We start from the raw sequence: 21,563 nt of genomic DNA, 5'->3' as shown, positions 1-21,563 counted from the left end.
TACTCTTCTCCTTTTGATAGTAAATTTCATTTAATCCAACATGTGTTGACTGACTCCTGATAACTAACTCTGGGTAACTGCAAACTGAAGTACCATATGCTTACAATTTCCAAAACCTATTAAATGAATCCCATCCATTTTAACGGCTTCTGATAATGTTCTGGTTTTAGTACAAGATGTCACAACATTTCCAAGGCCGTTCCGAGCCGTTCAATTGATAAAAAATCAACTCAGAGTGTCTTGACTGAGTAATGAAAAAATACAAAATATATAATATAAGAAGAACAATTGCATATCTCTGCATGGATGCAGGAAGAGTATAATCTGTCTCTAAAACAATCAAATAAACACCACTGAGACAATTCTACTATACGTGTCCCCATTTCAACATCCCAATTGTCAGAAGGGTGGCATCCGCAGCAGCTGCCACTCAACTGCAACGCACAGATCACACTGGTAGGCTGTCTGGGCCTTCGTTGGCTGCTGCTAATGACACTTAAATGCCTTAATGACTTAATTAGCCATCTCTCAGGTGAATTCTTATTGATTGAGATGCAATCGGGGCAATTAGCGAGAGTTCCTGATTGAATACATTTTTTATTATTATATTTATTTCCAGCTTTGGCACTTCATCTGTATAATAATGGAGATGTTGAATTCCAACATATTTTTTCCCTTCAATAATCACCATCGATTGATGACTAGGAGGGGAAAGTAACTCCAATTCTATCTAGAATATTGTGTTGAGAAGTATTTTGGAGCTAAATAGTGTTTTGACAGGAATCATACTTAGAAGCCCAAAGTTAAATTATTAAGAGAAGAACAGTTAAATGTTTTCCAATACTCAGGACAAACCCTCATTTCAAAAACAACAGGCCTAGTACCTCCCTTAGTACCTACCTTACCAGTGATGTCATGTACAGACACATGAACAAAGATGGAAGCCTCCTCCATACCTTCCAAATACACGTGGCGAAAACCTAAAATAAAACAAAGACATTATGACAATGAGCCCGGCGACAAGGAAACAGCGCAATGTTCCGTCTCTCAGTTAGAACATACACACACACACGCTGCTGTCAAATCAAATCAAAATCAAATCAAATGTATTTATATAGCCCTTCGTACATCAGCTGATATCTCAAAGTGCTGTACAGAAACCCAGCCTAAAACCCCAAACAGCAAGCAATGCACGTGTAGAAGCCCGGTGGCTAGGAAAAACTCCCTACAAAGGCCAAAACCTAGGAAGAAACCTAGAGAAACCTATGTGGGGTGGCCAGTCCTCTTCTGGCTGTGCCGGGTGGAGATTATAACAGAACATGGCCAAGATGTTCAAATGTTCATAAATGGCCAGCATGGTCAAATAATACATTTGTCCCATGTCACACTGAGTATTTAAATACGGTAACAGTTTACTTGACACCCAGTGTCATTACACGGTATGACGCGGCCATAAACATGTCATAATATGTCATAACCTGCCATTATATGGTCATAACACTGTCAGGACCCATATCTATTCCTGTTGTGACATATATTGTGTTATTTTATGACTGTTTATGACAACTAAATAAAAGTGTCAAAACATGTATTCATATTAAGCCCGGGGCCTCACGAGTGGCGCAGTGGTCTAAGACACTGCATCGTAGTGCTAGCTGTGCCACTAGAGATTCTGGGTTCGAGTCCAGGCTCTATCGAGGGCGGCCGTGACCGGGAGACCCATGGGGCGGCGCACAATCGGCCGGTAGGGATGTCCTTGTCCCATCGCGCACTAGTGACTCCTGTGGCGGGCTGGGCGCAGTGCACGCTGACACGGTCGCCAGGCGTACGGTGTTTCCTCCGACACATTGGTGCGGCTGGCGTCCGGGTTAAGTGGGCATTGTGTCAAGAAGCAGTGCGGCTTGGCTGGGTCGTATTTCGGAGGACGCAGGGCTCTCGACCTTCGCCTCTCCCGAGTCCGTACGGGAGTTGCAGCGATGAGACAGACTGTAACTGGATACCACAAATTTGGGGAGAAAAAGGGATTAAAAAAGTAACATTGTGACCACCATAAACATATAAGCCCGAAAGGCCTATCAAGTACAGGCACATATACAAAAGTATGTGGACACACCTTCAAATGAGTGAATTTGGCAATTTCAGCCACACCCGATGCTGACAGGGGCATAAAATTGAGAACACAGTCAAGAAATCTACATAGACAAACATTGGCAGTAGAATGGCCTTACTGGAGAGCTCAGTGATTTACAATGTGGACCGTCATCACCTTTCCAACAAGTCAGTTTGTCAAATCTCTGCCCTGCAAGTGCTGTCCCAGTCAACTGTAAGTGCTGTTATTGTGAAGTGGAAACGTCTAGGAGTAACAACGGCTCTGCCGCAAAGTGGTAGGCCACACAAGCTCACAGAACGGGACCGAATCGTCTGTCCTCGGTTGCAGCACTCACTATCGAGTTCCAAACTGCCTCTGGAAGCAACGTCAGCACAAGAACTGTTCATCGGGAGCTTCATGAAATGGGTTTCCATGGCCGAGCAGCCGCACACAAGCTAAGATCACCATGCGTGATGCCAAGCGTCGGCTGGAGTGGTGTAAAGCTCGCAGCCATTGGAAACGCGTTCTCTGGAGTGATGAATCACACTTCACCATCTGGCTCTGGTTCCGATGGACGAATCTGGCCCTTTCCTGTTTCAGCATGACAATGCCCCCTGTGCACAAAGCGAGTTCGATACAGAAATGGTTTGTCGAGATCGGTGTGGAAGAACTTGACTGGCCTGCACAGATCCCTAACCTTTAACCCTATCGATCACCTTTGGGATGAATTGGAACGCCGACTGCGAGCCAGGCCTAATCACCCAACATCAGTGCCCGACATTGCTAATGCTCGTGGCTGAATGGAAGCAAGTCACCGCAGCAATGTTCCAACATCTAGTGGAAAGCCTTCCAAGAAGAGTAGAAGTGTCCTGCTCCTGAAATCTGCTCCTGCATTCATCCCGGTCATCAGCAACAGAGCATTGGGGTAGGTACATGTCTGACATCAATGTGTTTGTATTTACAATGATAAATTAATATCGTCAATAAAAATGGAATGTTTTACCTTTTGTGTGTTTTCAATCTTATGGAGGTGTCATAACCAACCATAAAATAACGCTCAACGTCTCAATATATGTGTCATAACCATATTATAACAGGTTATGACATTACGACATGGTTATGACCGCGGCAAAACGTGTTATGATGCTGGGTGTCAAGTAAAGTGTTACCTTAAACACTGTATTCCACTCTTCACAATGGCCCGAGTAGCTCCCCTCCTCAAGAAACCAACACTCGACTCGTCTGATGGCAAAAACTATAGACCTGTATCACCAATTCATTTTCTTTTCAAAACACTTCAACTCTCTCGTTATCTCGCTCAGAACGATCTTCTTGACCCTAATCAGTCAGGATTCGAGACGGGTCACTCAACCCAGACTGCTCTCCTCTGTGTCACTGAGGATCTTCTGGACCCCTAATCGGTTAGGATTCAAGACGGGTCACTCAACCCAGACTGCTCTCCTCTGTGTCAAATCTGAATCTTTCTCTTTTGTTCTCATCCTCCTAGATCTATCCGCTGCCTTCAATGCTGTGAACCATCAGATCCTCCTATCCACCCTCTCAGGGCTGGGCGTCTCAGGCTCTGCACACGCTTGGACTCATCCTACCTCAGACCAGGTGACCTCCTCTCCACCCTCTCAGGGCTGGGCGTCTCAGGCTCTATCTCAGATCCTCCTCTCCATTTTCCCTTATCACATGGGGGGCTGACCAAGCTGGTCATATCCTCAGGCTCTGCACACGCTGAGGATGGACTCATCCTACCTGGTCAGACCATGGTCTCTCCGACCAGGATGGAATAATACCAAGTCAATATATGCCATTTCAGCAGGATGGACCTTTTACTCTCTATAGACCAAGTCACTTAGCTCAGTCATATCCTCACATGGCATACATTCTACTGCTATGAGGTGGTCCCGGGAATCTATAGACCAAGTCACTAGCTCCCTGGCGTTACATCACTGCGCCATGCTCTACCAACTGAGCTACAGAACCCACTGCTATGAGGATGGACCTCTCCTCTACTCTCTATAGACCAAGTCACTCAGCTCTGTCATATCCTCACATGGTCTCTCCTATCACTGCTATGAGGATGGACCTCTCCTCTCTATAGACCAAGTCACTCAGCTCTGTCATATCCTCACATGGTCTCTCCTATCACTGCTATGAGGATGGACCTCTCGTCTTCTCTCTATAGACCAAGTCACTCAGCTCTGTCATATCCTCACATGGTCTCTCCTATCACTGCTATGAGGATGGACCTCTCGTCTTCTCTCTATAGACCAAGTCACTCAGCTCTGTCATATCCTCACATGGTCTCTCCTATCACTGCTATGAGGATGGACCTCTCGTCTTCTCTCTATAGACCAAGTCACTCAGCTCTGTCATATCCTCACATGGTCTCTCCTATCACTGCTATGAGGATGGACCTCTCCTCTCTATAGACCAAGTCACTCAGCTCTGTCATATCCTCACATGGTCTCTCCTATCACTGCTATGAGGATGGACCTCTCCTCTCTATAGACCAAGTCACTCAGCTCTGTCATATCCTCACATGGTCGCTCCTATCACTGCTATGAGGATGGACCTCTCCTCTCTATAGACCAAGTCACTCAGCTCTGTCATATCCTCACATGGTCTCTCCTATCACTGCTATGAAGATGTACCTCTCCTCTTCTCTCTATAGACCAAGTCACTCAGCTCTGTCATATCCTCACATGGTCTCTCCTATCACTGCTATGAGGATGTACCTCTCCTCTTCTCTCTATAAACCAAGTCACTCAGCTCTGTCATATCCTCACATGGTGTCTCCTATCACTGCTATGAGGATGGACCTCTCCTCTACTCTACTCTCTATAAACCAAATCACTGCTATGAGGATGACATTGAACTACTTTCTCCTTCCCCCCTTCTGACACCAAGGTGGCGACACGCATCTCTGCGTGCCTGGCAGATATCTCAGCTTGGAAGTCAGCCCACCACATGCTCGACAAGACGGAGATGCTCTTCCTCCCGAGGAAGGCCTGCCTGCTCAAAGACCTCTTCATCACAGTTGACAACTCCATAGTGTAGCCCTCCCAGAGTGCAAAGAACCTTGATGTGACCCTGGACAACACCCTGTCGTTCTCTGCAAACATCCAAGCAGTGAGTCGCTCCTGCAGGTTCATGCTCTGCAACAGGAAGCGTTGCAGGTCCTAATCCAGGCACTTATCCCCTGTCTAGACTAATGCAACTCTCTGTTGGCTGGTCTCCCCACCTGTGCCATCAAAACCCTGCACATTATCCAGAACGCCGCAGCCCACTGGATACAGCCATTGGCCATGGTATATTGGCCATATACCACAAAAGCCAAAGGTACCTTGCTGCTATTATAAACTATTTTGGGTTAGAACAGTAAAAAGTAGTGTTTTGTCATACCCGTGGTATACGCTCTGACATACCACAGCTGTCAGGGCTCAATCCACCCAGTTTATAATAACAAACACATAACATACATAGCCTATACTAACACAATAGGCCAGGAAAGTCAGTTAAAGAACAAATTCTTATTTACAATTACGGCCTACACCGGCCAAACCCGGACGACGCTGGGCCAATTGTGCGCCGCCCTATGGGACTCCCAATCACCGGCCGGTTGTGATACAGCCTGGAATCGAACCAGGGTGGCTGTCGTGACGCCTCTAGCACTGAGATGCACTGCGCCACTCGGGAGCCCTGAGCAACGGTTGGGGGTTTGGTGGAGTGCAGAAGGAGGAGGATGTGGGTAGGTACCTGGTATCATGCTGTTGAAGGCAATGGTGCGCTGGCCAATGAAGTCCTGGCCAATAGGGTCGTGGTCCCACACCAGGAAACGGACCAGCACCAGCTCGGGCATGTGCAGCGTGAACACCAGTGTCTCCTCCCACATGGGGTTAAAGCCTGTAGAGTGAGAGGGAGGGAGGGAGGTCAGGAGAGAGGGGAAGGGAGAGGGGGGAGGAGAGGGATGAAGCAAGAGAAGGTGTGGGGAAGAAGTAAAGTGTGAGAGAAAATATCGAAATAGACAGAGAGAGCGAGAAAGAGGTAGAGAAAGAGGGAGAGCAGTGAAGACACAGATTGAGATGAGCAGAGAGTGGGAGAGATATGGACAGTGAAAAAGAGCAGGAGAGAGGGAGTGAGAGAGACGAGTTAGAGCGCTGGCTCAGCAGTCATGAATAATTCAGGGTTGTGTGTGTGCGTAAATGTGTGTGTGTGTGTGTGTGTGTGTGTGTGTGTGTGTGTGTGTGTGTGTGTGTGTGTGTGTGTGTGTGTGTGTGTGTGTGTGTGTGTGTGTGTGTGTGTGTGTGTGTGTGTGTGTGTGTGGAGACCCAGTGGTGCTGTAAAGTGCACTGCTTCGGTGCCAACCTCATCAATTATCCATGACATAAACATACGCCGAGACAAGCGCAACCAAAAAAACAAAACACCTGACTTAACCAAACGTAAAGGACAAGTAACCGGGTGCAATGCACATTTAGCCAACTTTTTATCCAAGCGTACTCACCATTGTCATCCACCACCCTGGTTTGTTCCTTACAGCAGTCCACTGGCAGACCAATGATCTCCACCTCCACAAAGGGGTCGATAATCTGACCCACAGACAGACAGAAGTTAAGAGGCTTCACCAAAACAGGCAATGTAGTAGCAGTATTAGTAATACGGACATTCTGTGTAATTTTGGTCCAAATGTATGATCTTCCTCAAATTAAATCGATAAAAAGGTCCTTTGGAGGATGGATTTTTGGCATATATTTGAAAACTGTATCTAAAATAATTAGTGAAAAATAAATCATCACCTCTCCTCTGTCCCCCAGCATGGAGTCTTTGGGCTTGGGCAGCTGTTGCCCGCTGATGATCTTCAGCACCAGTTGTTTCTTCATCTGCCCCGGCAACGGGTCCTCCAGCATAGGGTTAAAGACACCTACAGGAGGGACGGAGGTACAAAAACCCTCTTATTCTTTCCTCTGTTACTCACGAGGCACCAAATGAAAGAAAACAGACTGAAACAGGGAGAGACAACCTAAAGTTGTCCAATAAGAAAAGCTTATTTTCCTTTCTGTTGCAAAACTTTTTGCTACGGTGTGCACTTGTGAATACGGCCCTGTAGTTGTTTTGCTATGAAATCAATGGGAGGGTGCTGCTGCCCACCTTCACACATGCAGGCCGGCTTTAGGATGTAACCACAGTTGCCGTTGCTGTTGAACTTGGCTCGGTTCAACTGGAGCACTCTCCCCTCCGACTGGTAGTTCAACGCCACTGAAAATCACACAAACCAAAAACATTTTTGATTAAACTTAGAAACTCAGAAAATCTGGGGGCAAACGGAACCATATTCTGTCCGCATGAGCAGCCTTTGGAGAATTCAACTAAAACAAATCAAACTGTATTTGTCACATGAACCGAATACAACAAGTGTAGACTTTACCGTGAAATGCTTACTTACAAGCCCTTAATCCACAGTGCAGGTCAAGGAGAAGAAAATATTTACCAAGTAGACTTAAATATAAAGTAATAATAAAAAGTAACACAATAAGAATAACGAGGCTATATACAGGGGACACCGGTACCGAGGCAGTGTGCAGGGGAACAGGCTAGTTGAGGTCATCTGTACATGTAGGTGGGGCGAAGTCCAACTCTACATTATCAAAGATAATTTATATGGAAATGGACCTCCCCCATACCCAGATGGCATCCAGCATTCCAGAAGGGCTGTGGGTTGAAGTTGGAAGAGTCCACACGGTAGGAGGAGGGGTAGATGCGTGATAGCTGCCGCTGGTTGAAGTGGATGAAGGTGGCAGCTTTCTGCTGCATGATCTGGTGGGCCTTGGTCTCGCTCAGAGAAGACACCTGCCAACTGGAGCTGGCGGCTGAAAGACACACACACACACGTGCATACAAACAGACAACTAAATCCTTTATGTTGGCTTGGTGATAAAACAAACACACACAAAGAAAGACTCCTTTGTCTGAAATGGACTGTGAACACTTTAAAAACAGACACATTCCACTCTTCTCTGGGGTCCATATCCGTAGAGAAAAGCAGTTTCCGGGTGTGTAATCCCTGCTCACCTTGTGTCTCTATGTCGGAGACGCCCACTGACTTGGTGTATTTGACCAGGTCTGACAGAGCCCTGGACAGCTTCATGGTCTTCTTCTTCCTGCAGGAAAACAACCAGTGAGCCAGTGGGACAGTGCTATGTTACGCCTAGGCTTACGGTATGGTTGTACAGAGCATTTCAATGGTAACCTGCTATGTAGTACATGCTGCCATGTACCTGCTGTGGTGCAGGTGTAACATGTCACAATGGTAAAAGCCCATGTCTCTGCGGTAACAGGCCATGTCTCTGTGGTAACAGCCCATGTCTATGTGGTAACAGCCCATGTCTTTGTGGTAACAGCCCATGGCCATGTCTGAAATCTGGCTTGCCTGCTACTTACTTAAAACCTCACTAGGGTACGTGGGACGCTAGCATCCCACCTGGACAACATCCAGTGAAATTGCAGAGTGCCAAATTCAAAAACAAATACTCATTATAAAAATTCATAAAACATACAAGTGTTATACATAGGTTTAAATAAGAACGTCTTGTTAATCCAACCACTGTGCCAGATTTCAAAAAGGCTTTACGTCGAAAGCATACCATGCGATTATCTGAGAACATAGCCCAGCAGACAAATCATTACAAACAGTAACCAGCCAAGCAGAAGAGTTAAAAGTAAAAAATAGAGATAAAATTAATCACTTATCTTTGATGGTCTTCATATGGTTGCACTCAAAAGGCATTCATTTACTCAATAAATGTTTGTTTTGTTCGATAAAGTCTCTCTTTATATCCAAAAACCTCCTTTTGTTTGAGCGTTTTCTTCAGTAATCCACAGGCTCAAACGCAGTCACAACAGGCAGACGAAAAATCCAAATAGTATCCGTACAGTTCGTAGAAATATGTCAAACGATGTTTATAATCATACCTAAGGTTAGCCTAAATAATCGATAATATTTCAACCGAACAATAACGTTGTCAATATAAAATAAGAAAGGCGCGCTCTCGGTGTAAAAGCTCTGTGACACTGTAGGGTCCAGTCATTCAGACTGCTCTTACTCCCTCATTTTTCAGAATACAAGCCTGAAACAATTTCCAAAGACTGTTGACATCTAGTGGAATGCAATGGAAGTGCAATTTGAGTCCTAAGTCAATGGATACTGTAAAGGCATTCTATAGAAAACTACAAAAATAAATCTTACTTCCTGGATGGATTCTTCTCAGGTTTCTGCCTGCCAAATCAATTCTGTTATACTCACAGACATTATTTTAACAGTTTTGGAAACTTCCTATCCAAATCTACCAATTTTATGCATATCCTAGCTTCTAGGCCTGAGTAGCAGGCAGTTTACTTTGGGCACGCTTTTCATCCAAAATTCTGAATGCTGCCACATACCCTAGTATAGTTTTAGACTGTTAAACTGCATACTGTGTCGTAATCAGACTGCATACTATATAGAACATACTGTTTAGTAAAAAATGTATACAGTAAGCAACAAATATCAACATAGTACTACTCATTCATACTTAGAAGGCGAATGCCCAATCGTGCTTATTAATAATAATAATAATATATGCCATTTAGCAGACGCTTTTATCCAAAGCGACTTACAGTCATGTGTGCATACATTCTACGTATGGGTGGTCCCGGGAATCGAACCCACTACCCTGGCGTTACAAGCGCCATGCTCTACCAACTGTGCTACAGAAGGACCCCACAACTTGTTGATTTTTGTAGAGCGCGTCCCCTATTCTGATTATCAGCTGTTATCGAACATATGTGGGTGTGAAAAAACTATTCTCTTCCTCAATTATGCAGTGAATTCTACTAGATGAAAAGTCCAAATCAGCATGACATCCAGGCAATTTAAAGTACACTTGATTTTCGAAATTTCATAAAATGGCCTACTATCTAGTTATTGGTATTATGATATGGCCCATGTCTCTAAAATTAAATCAAATCCAATCAAATGTTAATTGTCACATGCGCCGAATACAACAGCTGTAGACCTTACAATGAAATGCTGCTTACTTACTACAAGCCTTTAACCAACAATGCTTTAATAAGTTAAGTTAAAAATAGAAAAATAAAAGTAACAAATAATTTAGGTAATATGTACATGTCGGTAGAATTAAAGTGACTTTGCATAGATAATAAACAGAGAGTAGCAGAAGCATAAAAGAGGGGTCTGGGTAGCCATTTGATTAGCTGTTCAGAAGTATTATGGCTTGAGGTTAGAAGCTGTCTAGAAGCTGTCGGTAGCAGAGAGAACAGTCTATGACTAGGTTGGCTAGAGTCTTTGACAATTGTTAGGGCCTTCCTCTGACACCACCTGGTACAGAGGTTCTGGATGGCAGGAAGCTTGGCCCCAGGGATGTACTGGGCCGTACACACTACCCTCTGTAGTGCCTTGCGGTCTGAAGTCGAGCAGTTGCCATACCAGGCGGTGATGCAACCAGTCAAGATGCTCTTGATGGTGCAGCTGTAGAACCATTTGAGGATCTGAGGACCCATGCTAAATCTTTTCAGTGTCCTGAGGGGGAATAGACTTTGTCGTGCCCTCTTCACGACTGTCTTGGTGTGTTTGGGCCATGATAGTTTGTTGGTGATGGGGACACCAAGGAACTTGAAGCTCTCAACCTGCTCCACTACAGCCCCGTCGACGAGAATGGGGGTGTGCTCAGTGCTTATTTTCCTGTAGTCCACAATCATCTCCTTTGTCTTGATCACGTTGAGGGAGAGGTTGTTGTCCTGGCACCACATGACCTGGTCTCTGACCTCCTCCCTATAGGCTGTCTCATCGTCGTTGGTGATCAGGCCTACCACTGTTGTGTCATCAGCAAACTTGATGACGGTGTTGGAGTCGTGCCTGGCTGTGCAGTCATGAGTGAACAGGGAGTACAGGAGGGGACTGAGCACGCACCCCTGAGCACGCACCCCTGAGAGTGCACCCCTGAGAGTGCACCCCTGAGTGTTGAGGATCAGCGTGGCGGGTGTGTTGTTACCTACCCTTACCACCTGGGGGGCGGCCCGTCAGGAAGTCCTTAGCTTAGTGATGAGCTTTAAGGGCACTATGGTGTTGAACACAAGCCCTGTCACACGGTGGCAGAAACATTATGTACAAAATAAGTTACAAATAGCGCAACAAAAACATACACAATAGCACAATTGGTTACGAGATCGTAAAACAGCAGCCATCTCCTTCGGCACCACTCTCTCCTAAGTCTCTATGGTAACAGTCCGTGCCTCTATGGTAACAGTACCTGCTGTGGTGTAAGGGGGCGCGGGAGGCCATGCTGGTGCTCTCCTGGTCCGTGTCAGTGTCCTCAAGGCTGTTGGTCTTCTTCAGCTTGGCCGCCTTTTTCTGGAGGGGAGAAGGTCACAATACAGTCACAACAGCACCGATGCGCTAAAGTTTCTCGAGATGAGCTTAAGTGGTGGGCCGAAGCAAGCTATCTGCTTTAGTTTTCAAGATGATCGATCTCTGTCGAGGGAGGAGCTGGTTTTTACATATTGCGTATATTTATTTATTCTGAACACATTTCCGTTAGTTGGTAATGTCAATTCTTGATTTTTAAAAAAACGTTTACGTTCGCTAACTGGACAGGCTAATGCCGCCCCAATTCCCCAGAGTGCCTGGCTCGGGTAAAGGAGTATGTAGTGGCAAGGGTCAGGGATATAGAGCAGGTCTCCTACACAGAGGCACGTGAAATAGTTTAAGGAGCGAGGGGAGCTGAAGATATGGTGGTGGATGCTCAGCAGACTGTGGAGATTAAGAGTGTTGTTCAACAGTGGAGGGAAACTGATATACTGATGTGAAGAAGGTGGATTTTATGGTGTCCAAGAAACTGGACATAATAGTATTTACGGCTGAAAGGTTTTTGGGTTTCCAGGACTTCACTGCCAAAACATTTCAAAGAATACTTTCCAAAGATAGTCTTCCCTCTCAGGACCCAGAGCCTGTAGGGATGGGTGTTGGCAGTTGAATCTGAATAAAGGAGTACACTGAGTTTTATTCCGTTTAGATTTATTTCGTTAATTATTTGGGCTGATATACAGCCAAAACAGTAGGCGCTGGCATGCACCTATTGCAGTTGTTTGTGGACTGCAATAATATCAAAGAAGAACACACTGCACAGTCGGTGGTGGCAATACACCAACAGGTGTAGTCTGCCGTAACACGTTCAAGAAGAAGAAGAAAAAAGGCCAATGCCGTCGAGTACTAAACTGTAAACACATCACAAACGGTGTAATATCCATGGTACTATCTCTGCTGATCACGTCTGCCAATCGAGTAATCCTTACCTAAAGTAGTAGACCGCTGGAGACATCTTGAGAAAGATCTCCATCTGACAAAACTGTTAAGGGATTTTTATCAATAATGACTAAATGATGTATACATTTCAATCAGGACTGACTAATCAGAATACTATTATGTTACTGTATAGATATATGAATTTTATTTTAATCCTAGTGCTGAATATAATGTGTGTAAATATAATCAAGAATTAGAACAAAGACTGTCTGTTCCTTGGTAGAAACTAATGAACTTATCGTCAGACTGGCTAGAATGCTTATCTACACAGGGAGACCTTGTCCTGGTCGTAAATGATCTAAACCGGTGGGAGACGATGTAGGAAGGCTTGTGAACTATACTGCCATTGCATCGGAGTGGAGGAGGGACGGGACAGTTTAAAACCTATGACGTCATTTTCAGTTTAGAACCTGTTGAAAATTGTATCGTGTTCAGTACTCTCGAGAATAAACGCTATTGCTGGATTTTGAGACTGGTCTCTGCCCACTTTATGCAAATAAGTATCCCTTAGAAATGGGTGAGTGTATTAATTGAATTAGTTAATAAACATATAGGAATTTCATTCCTCTAACAATTGGTCCTTCGAACGCCGGAACTAAATACCCGTCTCTGTCATCTGAAGGTAGTACCCAGAAAACCGTGCACGGGCGGGTCTAAATCTTTTTTATTTATAATCTGACTACTTAGTTATAGAAATGTGATACCATCAAAATGACAAAAAATTTTATCAAATCAACTTAACAAGTAATGTAGTTAGTTATCTTGCTAGTCGGCTAGCTAGTTACAACAAGTAGATATGTTGCTAGCTAGCAGGAGCAGATAGCTTTATCACTAGCTAGCATGTCATTTAGCTATTCCAAGTGCTTTTGACCAAGCATGGGCTGATTCTTTCACTTGTGAGGAGAACAATACTACTGCACTTTGAACTAGCCCTGCCGTCACCATTTAGACATTGGGACCAGGTATGCATCTGCCTGTTGTCTTTTCGTTGGGGGTTTTGTCTTGCACAGTGTAGTGCATTATAGAGTTGAAGATACACATGCTTGCTTGAGCATCTCGAAGACTAATGTAGAATCAGTTTAACCTCTACAGGATTGGCGTCGTTGAGCTAACGTAGGCTAATGTGATTAGCATGAGGTTGTAAGTAACAAGAACATTTCCCAGGACATCTGAAATCTTAAATTCTTGTTAACATAACTGCACTGTCCAATTTACAGTAGGTATTAAAATGAAAGAATACCATGCTATTGTTTGAGGAGAGTGCACAGTTATGAACTTAAAAATGTATTCATAAACCAATTAGGCACTTTTGGACAATCTTGATACAACATTTTGGACAGAAATGCAATGATTCCTTGGATTTAAAAAACAAATCAGCAAAAATTAAAGCAGGAAGCACCGGTGACTTGGTCTCAAAAAAGTGGTCAGATGAAGCAGATGCTAAACTTAAGGACAGTTTTGCTATCACAGACTGGAATATGTTCCGGGATTCTTCTGATGGCATTGAGGAGTACACCACATCTGTCACTAGCTTCATCAAAAAGTGCATCAATGATGTCATCCCCACAGTGACTGTACACACATACCCCAACCAGAAGACATGGATTACAGGCAATATTCGCTCTGAACTAAAGGGTAGAGCTGCCGCTTTCAAAGAGCGAGACTCTAACCTGGAACCTGAAATCGCGCTATGTCCTCCGACAAACCATCAAACAGGCAAAGTGTCAATACAGGACTAAGATTGAATCGTACTACACTGGCTCTGACGCTTGCAAACTATTACAGACTACGAAGGGAAACACAGCCGAGAGCTGCCCAGTGACACGAGTCTACCAGAATGTGTGATCACGCTCTCCGCGGCCGATTTGAGCAACACCTTTAGACAGGTCAACATTCACAAGGCCGCAGGGTCAGACAGATTACCAGGACGTGTACTCCGAGCATGCGCTGACAAACTGGCAAGTGTCTTCACTGACATTTTCAACCTCTCTCTGTCTGAGTCTGTAATACCAACATGTTTCAAGCAGACCACCATAGTCCCTGTGCCCAAGAACAACAAGGTAACCTGCCTAAATGACTACCGACCCATAGCACTCACATCTGTAGCCATGAAATGCTTTGAAAGGCGAGGATGTGATGGCTCACATCACCATCATTATCCTGGAAACCCTAGACCCACTCCAATTTGCATATCGCCCTAGGTCTAAGAGGCTTCTAAACAGATTCTACCCCCAAGCTATAAGACTCTTGAACATCTAATCAAATGGCTACCCAGACTATTTGCATTGCCCCACCCCCTCTTCTACACTGCTGCTACTCTCTGTTATTATCTATGCATAGTCACTTTAATAACTCTACCTACATGTATATATTACCTCCATTACCTCAACACCGGTGCCCCCGCACATTGACTCTGTACCGGTACCCCCTGTATATAGCTCAGCTATTGTTATTTTACTGTTGCTCTTTAATCATTTGTTATTCTTATTGCTTACTATTTTAGGTATTTTCTAAAAACAGCATTGTTAGTTAAGGGCTTGTTAGTAAGCATTTCACTGTAAGGTCTACCTACACCTATTGTATTCGGCGCATGTGACAAATAACATGTCATTTGATTTGATCCGCCTGAAACGTTCACATACACTGCTGCCATCTAGTGGCCAAATCCTAAATTGCGCCTATATATCCCTAAATCATACATTGACCATTCTCTTGTATTTCAAAGACTATAAAAAAATGTAAAACAATTATTACAAACTCATGTGTTTTTCTTTGTACTATCTTTTACCAGATTTAATGTGTTATATTCTCCTACATTAATTTCACATTTCCACAAACTTCAAAGTGTTTCCTTTCAAAAGGTATCAAGAATATGCATATCCTTGCTTCAGGACCTGAGCTACAGGCAGTTAGATTTGAGTACGTCATTTTAGGCGAAATATATATATTTTTTAAAAGTGTCCGATCCTCAGGTGACAGATTGTTTTACTATTGTAACATGCGGTGGGGAGAATTATATTGCCCCAGTCAGGAGCCCAGGATTTTGCCATAGATGGTAGAGCTCTCGTCTCTGGAATACACAGGTATCCTGTGAGGACTGGAGTTGGGAAACACTGTGCTAAAGCACTGGTCTCCATCTACATCGGTCGGCTACATTGGTGACCAGGGCGGGATTCTTTCCATGGGCCTGGGCGGCAAACAAATGCTCCTGGAAATAATACTGAAACATGTGTTGATGACAGTTCTATAGTCACCATCAGAGGCTCATGCTTTTGGTATAGATGGTAAAGCTCTCATTCCTGGACTGCAGCGTTGTAAGATTGCGCCCTCCACAGTACTTGATATACATTGATTGGTACTGCAGCTTACACTATATTTAGATACTTCAAATACTGCCTGAGACACCTTTGCGATTTGTCTCCGTACTCAATAAATGGTGAAACACTATTTGTGATGGTGTTCTTTGATCGAAAGTATATATATATGAGATGTACATTTGGAAAACATGTCTGACGCTCAGACTCATAGTTCGTAGAATAATGAATGGCTTGGCAAGGTTTTGGCACCGTCAGCCTTTAGGTTCGTAGAAAAGTGAATCATTTAAACCAACATGTAGTATTTGAAACTCAAACGTGAACTTCACAACTGCTTGTTCTATACCTTATTTTCCAATATTATGCATTCCTGCCATGGTATTGGGTAGCTGCCATTTGAGAGCTCATCTGGTTTACAACTCTGGTTATCTTATTGCAGAGCACATTGAACAACTGCTTGTAGAGAACATTGTATTGCAAGGTAAGCTATATGTGTAGGCTATGTCCCACGTATTGGCTAATATGTAGATGCAGCTGTGGTTTTTAAACCTCTATTCTAGCATACATGACACACATCTTTCTATCTACATGATTGAATGTTTATTTAAGCCTGTGGCCAGTTACATGAAATGAGACATACAGTGAGTGTACCAAACATTAGGAACGCCTTGCTAATATTGAGTTGCACCCCCTTTTGCCCTCAGAACAGCCTCAATTCTTTGGGGCATGGGCTCTCCAAGGTGTCGAAAGCGTTCCACAGGGATGCTGGTCCACGTTGACTCCAATGCTTCCCACAGTTGTGTCAAGTGGGCTGGATGTCCTTTGGGTGGTGGACCATTCTTGATACAGACAGGAAACTGTTGAGCGTGAAAAGCCCAGAACTGTTGCAGTTCTTGACACACTCAAACCGGTGCGACTTGCACTGACTACCATACCCCGTTCAAAGCAACTTAAATATTTTGTCTTGCCCATTTACCCTATGAATGGCACACATACACAGTCCATGAATCCTGAATTTTCTCAAGGCTTAAAAATCCTTATTTAACCTCAAACCTGTCTCCCCCTTTCATCTACATTGATTTAAAAAGTGACATCAATAAGGGATCATAGCTTTCTGCTGGATTCACCTGGTCAGTCTATGTCATGGAAAGAGCAGGTGTTCCTAATGTTTTGTACACTCAGTGTTTAATCACGCCAAAACATGATTGTAGAGAGATGGCTAATGATACACAAATGTACATTTACAGTAGCTGGCTAGGCTAGTCAAACTAACATAGGCTAGATTTCAATAAATTCATACGATCAAGACCATTCATATTGCATGCTGCATATTTCAAGTGCACTCGAAAACAGTTATCTTATTTCAGTTTTTGGGAGCTAGGTATATTCTCTCTTTCTTAGACAACAGCTCGCATTTTCACAAGAGGCTGTGTTTACATCTAGTTCCAAGTTCAGAAAATTTACCTGAGCAGACAGTGTTGAAATATAGTTTGAGAAGATTTGCAAGAATTTACGGTGCCAACAAATATTATAGTCATCAAAATAATGTTTTACTGTCATATGCAAAAAAAATCAAACTCCTCCCTCAGCGGGGATCAATCAACTTGAAATTTTTCGGCTTTGGCCCACCACCTAGTTGTGTCTGAAATTGCATCCTATCCCTACTACAAAATCTGGACTACAAAGAGCAGGGGTAGATTTAGCCGTGGGCTGATTTCTGTCAGAGCGGAGGGTCGGAACATAATTATAATAATTTGTACACAGCAAATTGACCCCAACTAAGCCCCTCCAAAAATGGTATTTGAAAATAAAGATTTCATACCTAGATTACATTGACACATAAACAAATATATTTTTTATTCATGGGAACATATTTCCTAAATAATTTTTTTTTGAATTCCTTATGATTTTACAGTATTTTTTTTTAACCCAAATTAATATACACACTGACTATGCAAAACATCTGGAACACCTGTTCTTTCCATGACATAGACTGACCATTTCAAATCAGTGTAGATGAAGGGGAGGAGACAAGGTAAAGAATCATTCTTAAGCCTCGAGACAATTCAGACATGGATTGTGTATGTGTGCCATTCAGAGGGTGAATGGGCAAGACAAAAGGTTTAAGTGCGTTTGAATGGGGTATGGTAGTAGGTGCCAGGCGCACCGGTTTGGATGTGTCAAGAACTGCAACACTGCTGGGTTTTTCACACTCAACAGTTTCCTGTGTATACCAAGAATGGTCCACAACCCAAAGGACATGCAGCCAACTTGACACAACTGTGTGAAGCATTGGAGTCAACATGGGCCAGCATACCTATGGAAAGCTTTCAACACCTTGTAGTCCATGCCTTGACAAATCGAGGCTGTTCTGAGGGGAAAAGGGGGTGCAACTCAAAATTAGGAAGCTGTTTCTAATGTTTTGTACACTCAGTGTAAATCATTTTTTAAAATATAAACTTTGGGGAGCCCCCCCCAAAAAACACTTCTGTTCCGGTTTTGACCTGCGGGCCGCCTGTTGCCGACCCGTGATATAGGGTGTAGGGTGTGATTTCAAACAACCATGGATCTAAATGGACATGTTTTAAATGGAACATGATACTGACCTGACATTCCTCAAAAGACTAATGAAATGGAATGAGAAGAGTGGTAAATTCAATCGTGTTGAGATAACAACAGGAATTAAGGACAAGAGTGGAGACCAGGGTCGTGTTTAGCAGGTACAAAACAGAAACGTTTCAAAATGCTTCTAAACGGAAGAAACAAAAATTTGCATTCTTATAAGACAAGCTCAGTTGGTACGGTAGCACCTCTGCTTCAAAGTGTTTTCCATCAGTACTGTAACACTATGTTGAATCAAAACATTTCACTACGTTATGGCCTACTGAACATGACCCAAGAAAGATGACCTGGGAAGGTGGGCAGGAGAGGAGAGAGTGAGGAAGAGGAGGTGGGGTGGCGAATGAAGCCCACCTTGCGTTTGGAGAAACTTCCCATGAAGCTCCTGCCTAGACGCTTGTTGGTGCTGGGGTTGGCTTCGTCCCCTGTGTCAGCATCATCATCACCTTTGCCCTGGAAGAGAAGGAGCACACAAACACACACAATTCACCACCCCCTTTAAACATATTTTGTTGCCACAAAGACACCTGTCCAGTTCCAAAGTGATATGTTTTTGTCCCATTTTCAAATGGACAATAAACTTGTAGAGGCTTTCTAAAACATTTATGAAGACACACACACACACCTATTTTATTCACCACGTTTATTCACATAAGCAATGCCTAGAGACTCATTTGAATGCTAATGTCTTTACTGAAATTGATTTGCGCTTGGTGTGTGTGTGTGTGTGTGTGTGTGTGTGTGTGTGTGTGTGTGTGTGTGTGTGTGTGTGTGTGTGTGTGTGTGTGTGTGTGTGTGTGTGTGTGTGTGTATGCGTGTGTGGTTGCTTGCATGCATGCATGTGAGTATATGTGTGTACTGTTGCTTGCATTAGGCACCCTGGGTAGGAGGCATTGCCTCCTCAATCAGCCATAGCCCTCCGCTGCTGCTAGGCCACACTACTTAATGTTTATCATGATTAGGAGAGCGAGAGAGAGAGAGAGACAGAGAGAGAGGGCTCAATTACAATGCTAATGAAACATTCTACTAATAATGGGCATCTCTGCGATAAGAGAAAGGGGAGGAAAAGAACGATTGTCTCAGCGAAAACTAAAACGTTTGCCCAGAATAAGTGTATATAAGTGTTCTATAAGTGTTTCTTCTCCGGCTAGCAGTGGTACTTAACGAAATGTCCCTTTATATTACTTACAGTGGTAGTATAACCCTGACAGAATAAGTGTGCAAAGGCTCTCTTCTTCACTCCACTCACACCCCCGTTGGGTGTGCGTGCGGTAGCCTACATTTCTTCACTGTCTACAACAGACCTGGGGGTTCAAATACTATTTGAAATCATTTTAAATTCTGGATCTGTGCTTGATTGAGCATGCCTGTTGCGATGGAACCAATAGAAAAGTCCAGGCAGGTTAAAGCAAACACTCAAAGTATAGAATATGAACCCAGTTCTGGTCTACAGAGCCGTGGTTGTTACCTTGGAGGCTGACTGATCGGTGGACTTCCCCGTGGGGGACAGGGTGGCGATGGTGAAGCTGTCTGGGTCCTCCCGGTCGCGGATCTTAGACTCCTTCAGCAGGTTGTCCAGCTTCTTCTTAGCCACGTTCTCTACCTGCTTCCTGGTCATGGATGTCTGGGAGAGAGAGAGCGAGAGCGAGAGCGAGAGCGAGAGGAGAGAGAGAGACAGAGACAGAGACAGAGACAGAGACAGAGAGACAGAGAGAGACAGAGAGAGAGAGAGAGAGAGAGAGAGAGAGAGAGAGAGAGAGAGACAGAGAGAGAGAGACAGAGAGAGACAGAGACAGAGACAGAGACAGAGAGACAGAGAGACAGAGACAGAGAGACAGAGAGGGAGGGAGAGGGGAGAGGGGAGGGAAGGGGGTGAAGGAAGGTGAAGAAAGGGGGGGCGAGAGAGAATTACAGGGTCTAAGTACAACCATATATTGCAACAAAGAAAGATATTTTCATTTTGTTCTGATTTACAAAATAAATGGTTGGTCAAATGGTCATGCAATATGTCAGAGAAAAGACAATATGGACACTACTGTAGAAAAACATTTTTGTAGATACTTTTATGTGGAAAAACCGCCTGATGTTATGCCTAAAGACTCAGGGCAAAATTAGAGCACTATAAGAAACAGGGTGCCATTTAAAACCACAGAATATTTCAGCATATAACATTACTATTTCATTGGTTGAATATGAGATTAGTTTTATATGACAATCTGCAATATTGTAATGTACTGATGTGTACTATTTGATAAAGAGTAAAGAAACAATTCTATGAGCACTGACAACATGCATATTGGATTCAAACTATTTTGTGTGCAATCCTTAGGCATTGTGTAATATTGTTAATTGTCATTTAATGTACACTTAGTATATAAAACATTAGGAACACCTTCCTAATATTGAGTTCCATCCCCCCTCACATTTGCCCTCAGAACAGACTCAATTCATTGGGGGATAGACTCTACAAGGTGTTGAAAGCGTTCCACAGGGATGCTGGCCCATGTTGACTCCAATGCTTCCCGCAATTGTGTCAAGTTGGCTGATGTCCTTTGGGTGATGGACCATTCTTGATACACACGGGAAACTGTTGAGTGTGAAAAACCCAGCAGCGTTGCAGTTCTTGACACAAACCGGCGCACAAAACTGTTGTTTTGCACATTCACCTTCTGAACGGCACACATACACAATCCATGTCTGAATTGTCTCAAGGCTTAAAATCCTTCTTTAACCTGTGTCCTCTCCCTTCATCCAGTGGTTCCCAAATGTTTTATAGTCCCGTACCCCTTCAAACATTCAACCTCCAGCTGAGTACCCCCTCTGGCACCAGGGTCAGCGTACTCTCAAATGTTGTTTTTTGCCATCATTGTAAGCCTGTCACACACACACAATATATGATACATTTATTTAACACAAGACTGAGTGTGAGTTTGTCACAACCCGGCTCGTGGGAAGTGGCAAAGAGCTCTTATAGGACCAGGGCACAAATAATAATCAATAATTTTGCTCTTTATTTAGCCATCTTACGTATAAAATAAAAATTGTGAATAACTCACCACAGGTGAGCTTAATGAGAAGGGTGTGCTTGAAAGGATGAACATAACTCTGCAATGTTGGGTTGTATTGGAGAGAGTCTCAGTCTTACATCCTTTTCCACACAAAGTCTGTGCCT

General features: G+C 43.8%; 1 protein-coding gene across 1 annotated transcript in view; it reads right to left on the bottom strand.

Moving 5' to 3' along the window:
* Nucleotides 1-21,563, bottom strand: part of plch2a (phospholipase C, eta 2a) — a 192,219-nt gene that overhangs the window by 16,482 nt on the left and 154,174 nt on the right. The window contains exons 12-21 of the mRNA XM_035739474.2: nt 19,860-20,015; nt 18,746-18,844; nt 11,407-11,507; nt 8,171-8,259; nt 7,783-7,968; nt 7,250-7,357; nt 6,898-7,022; nt 6,606-6,690; nt 5,858-6,004; nt 901-980 (exon numbers count right to left, since the gene is read on the bottom strand). Of these exons, the coding sequence (XP_035595367.1) occupies nt 901-980; nt 5,858-6,004; nt 6,606-6,690; nt 6,898-7,022; nt 7,250-7,357; nt 7,783-7,968; nt 8,171-8,259; nt 11,407-11,507; nt 18,746-18,844; nt 19,860-20,015 (1,176 nt within the window). The remainder of the gene's footprint in view (nt 1-900; nt 981-5,857; nt 6,005-6,605; nt 6,691-6,897; nt 7,023-7,249; nt 7,358-7,782; nt 7,969-8,170; nt 8,260-11,406; nt 11,508-18,745; nt 18,845-19,859; nt 20,016-21,563) is intronic.

Source organism: Oncorhynchus keta, chromosome 27 (genome assembly GCF_023373465.1).
Source record: "Oncorhynchus keta strain PuntledgeMale-10-30-2019 chromosome 27, Oket_V2, whole genome shotgun sequence".
NCBI lineage: Eukaryota > Metazoa > Chordata > Actinopteri > Salmoniformes > Salmonidae > Oncorhynchus > Oncorhynchus keta.
Note: the sequence above shows the minus strand (reverse complement) of the source record. Positions and strands in the feature narration are given on the sequence as shown.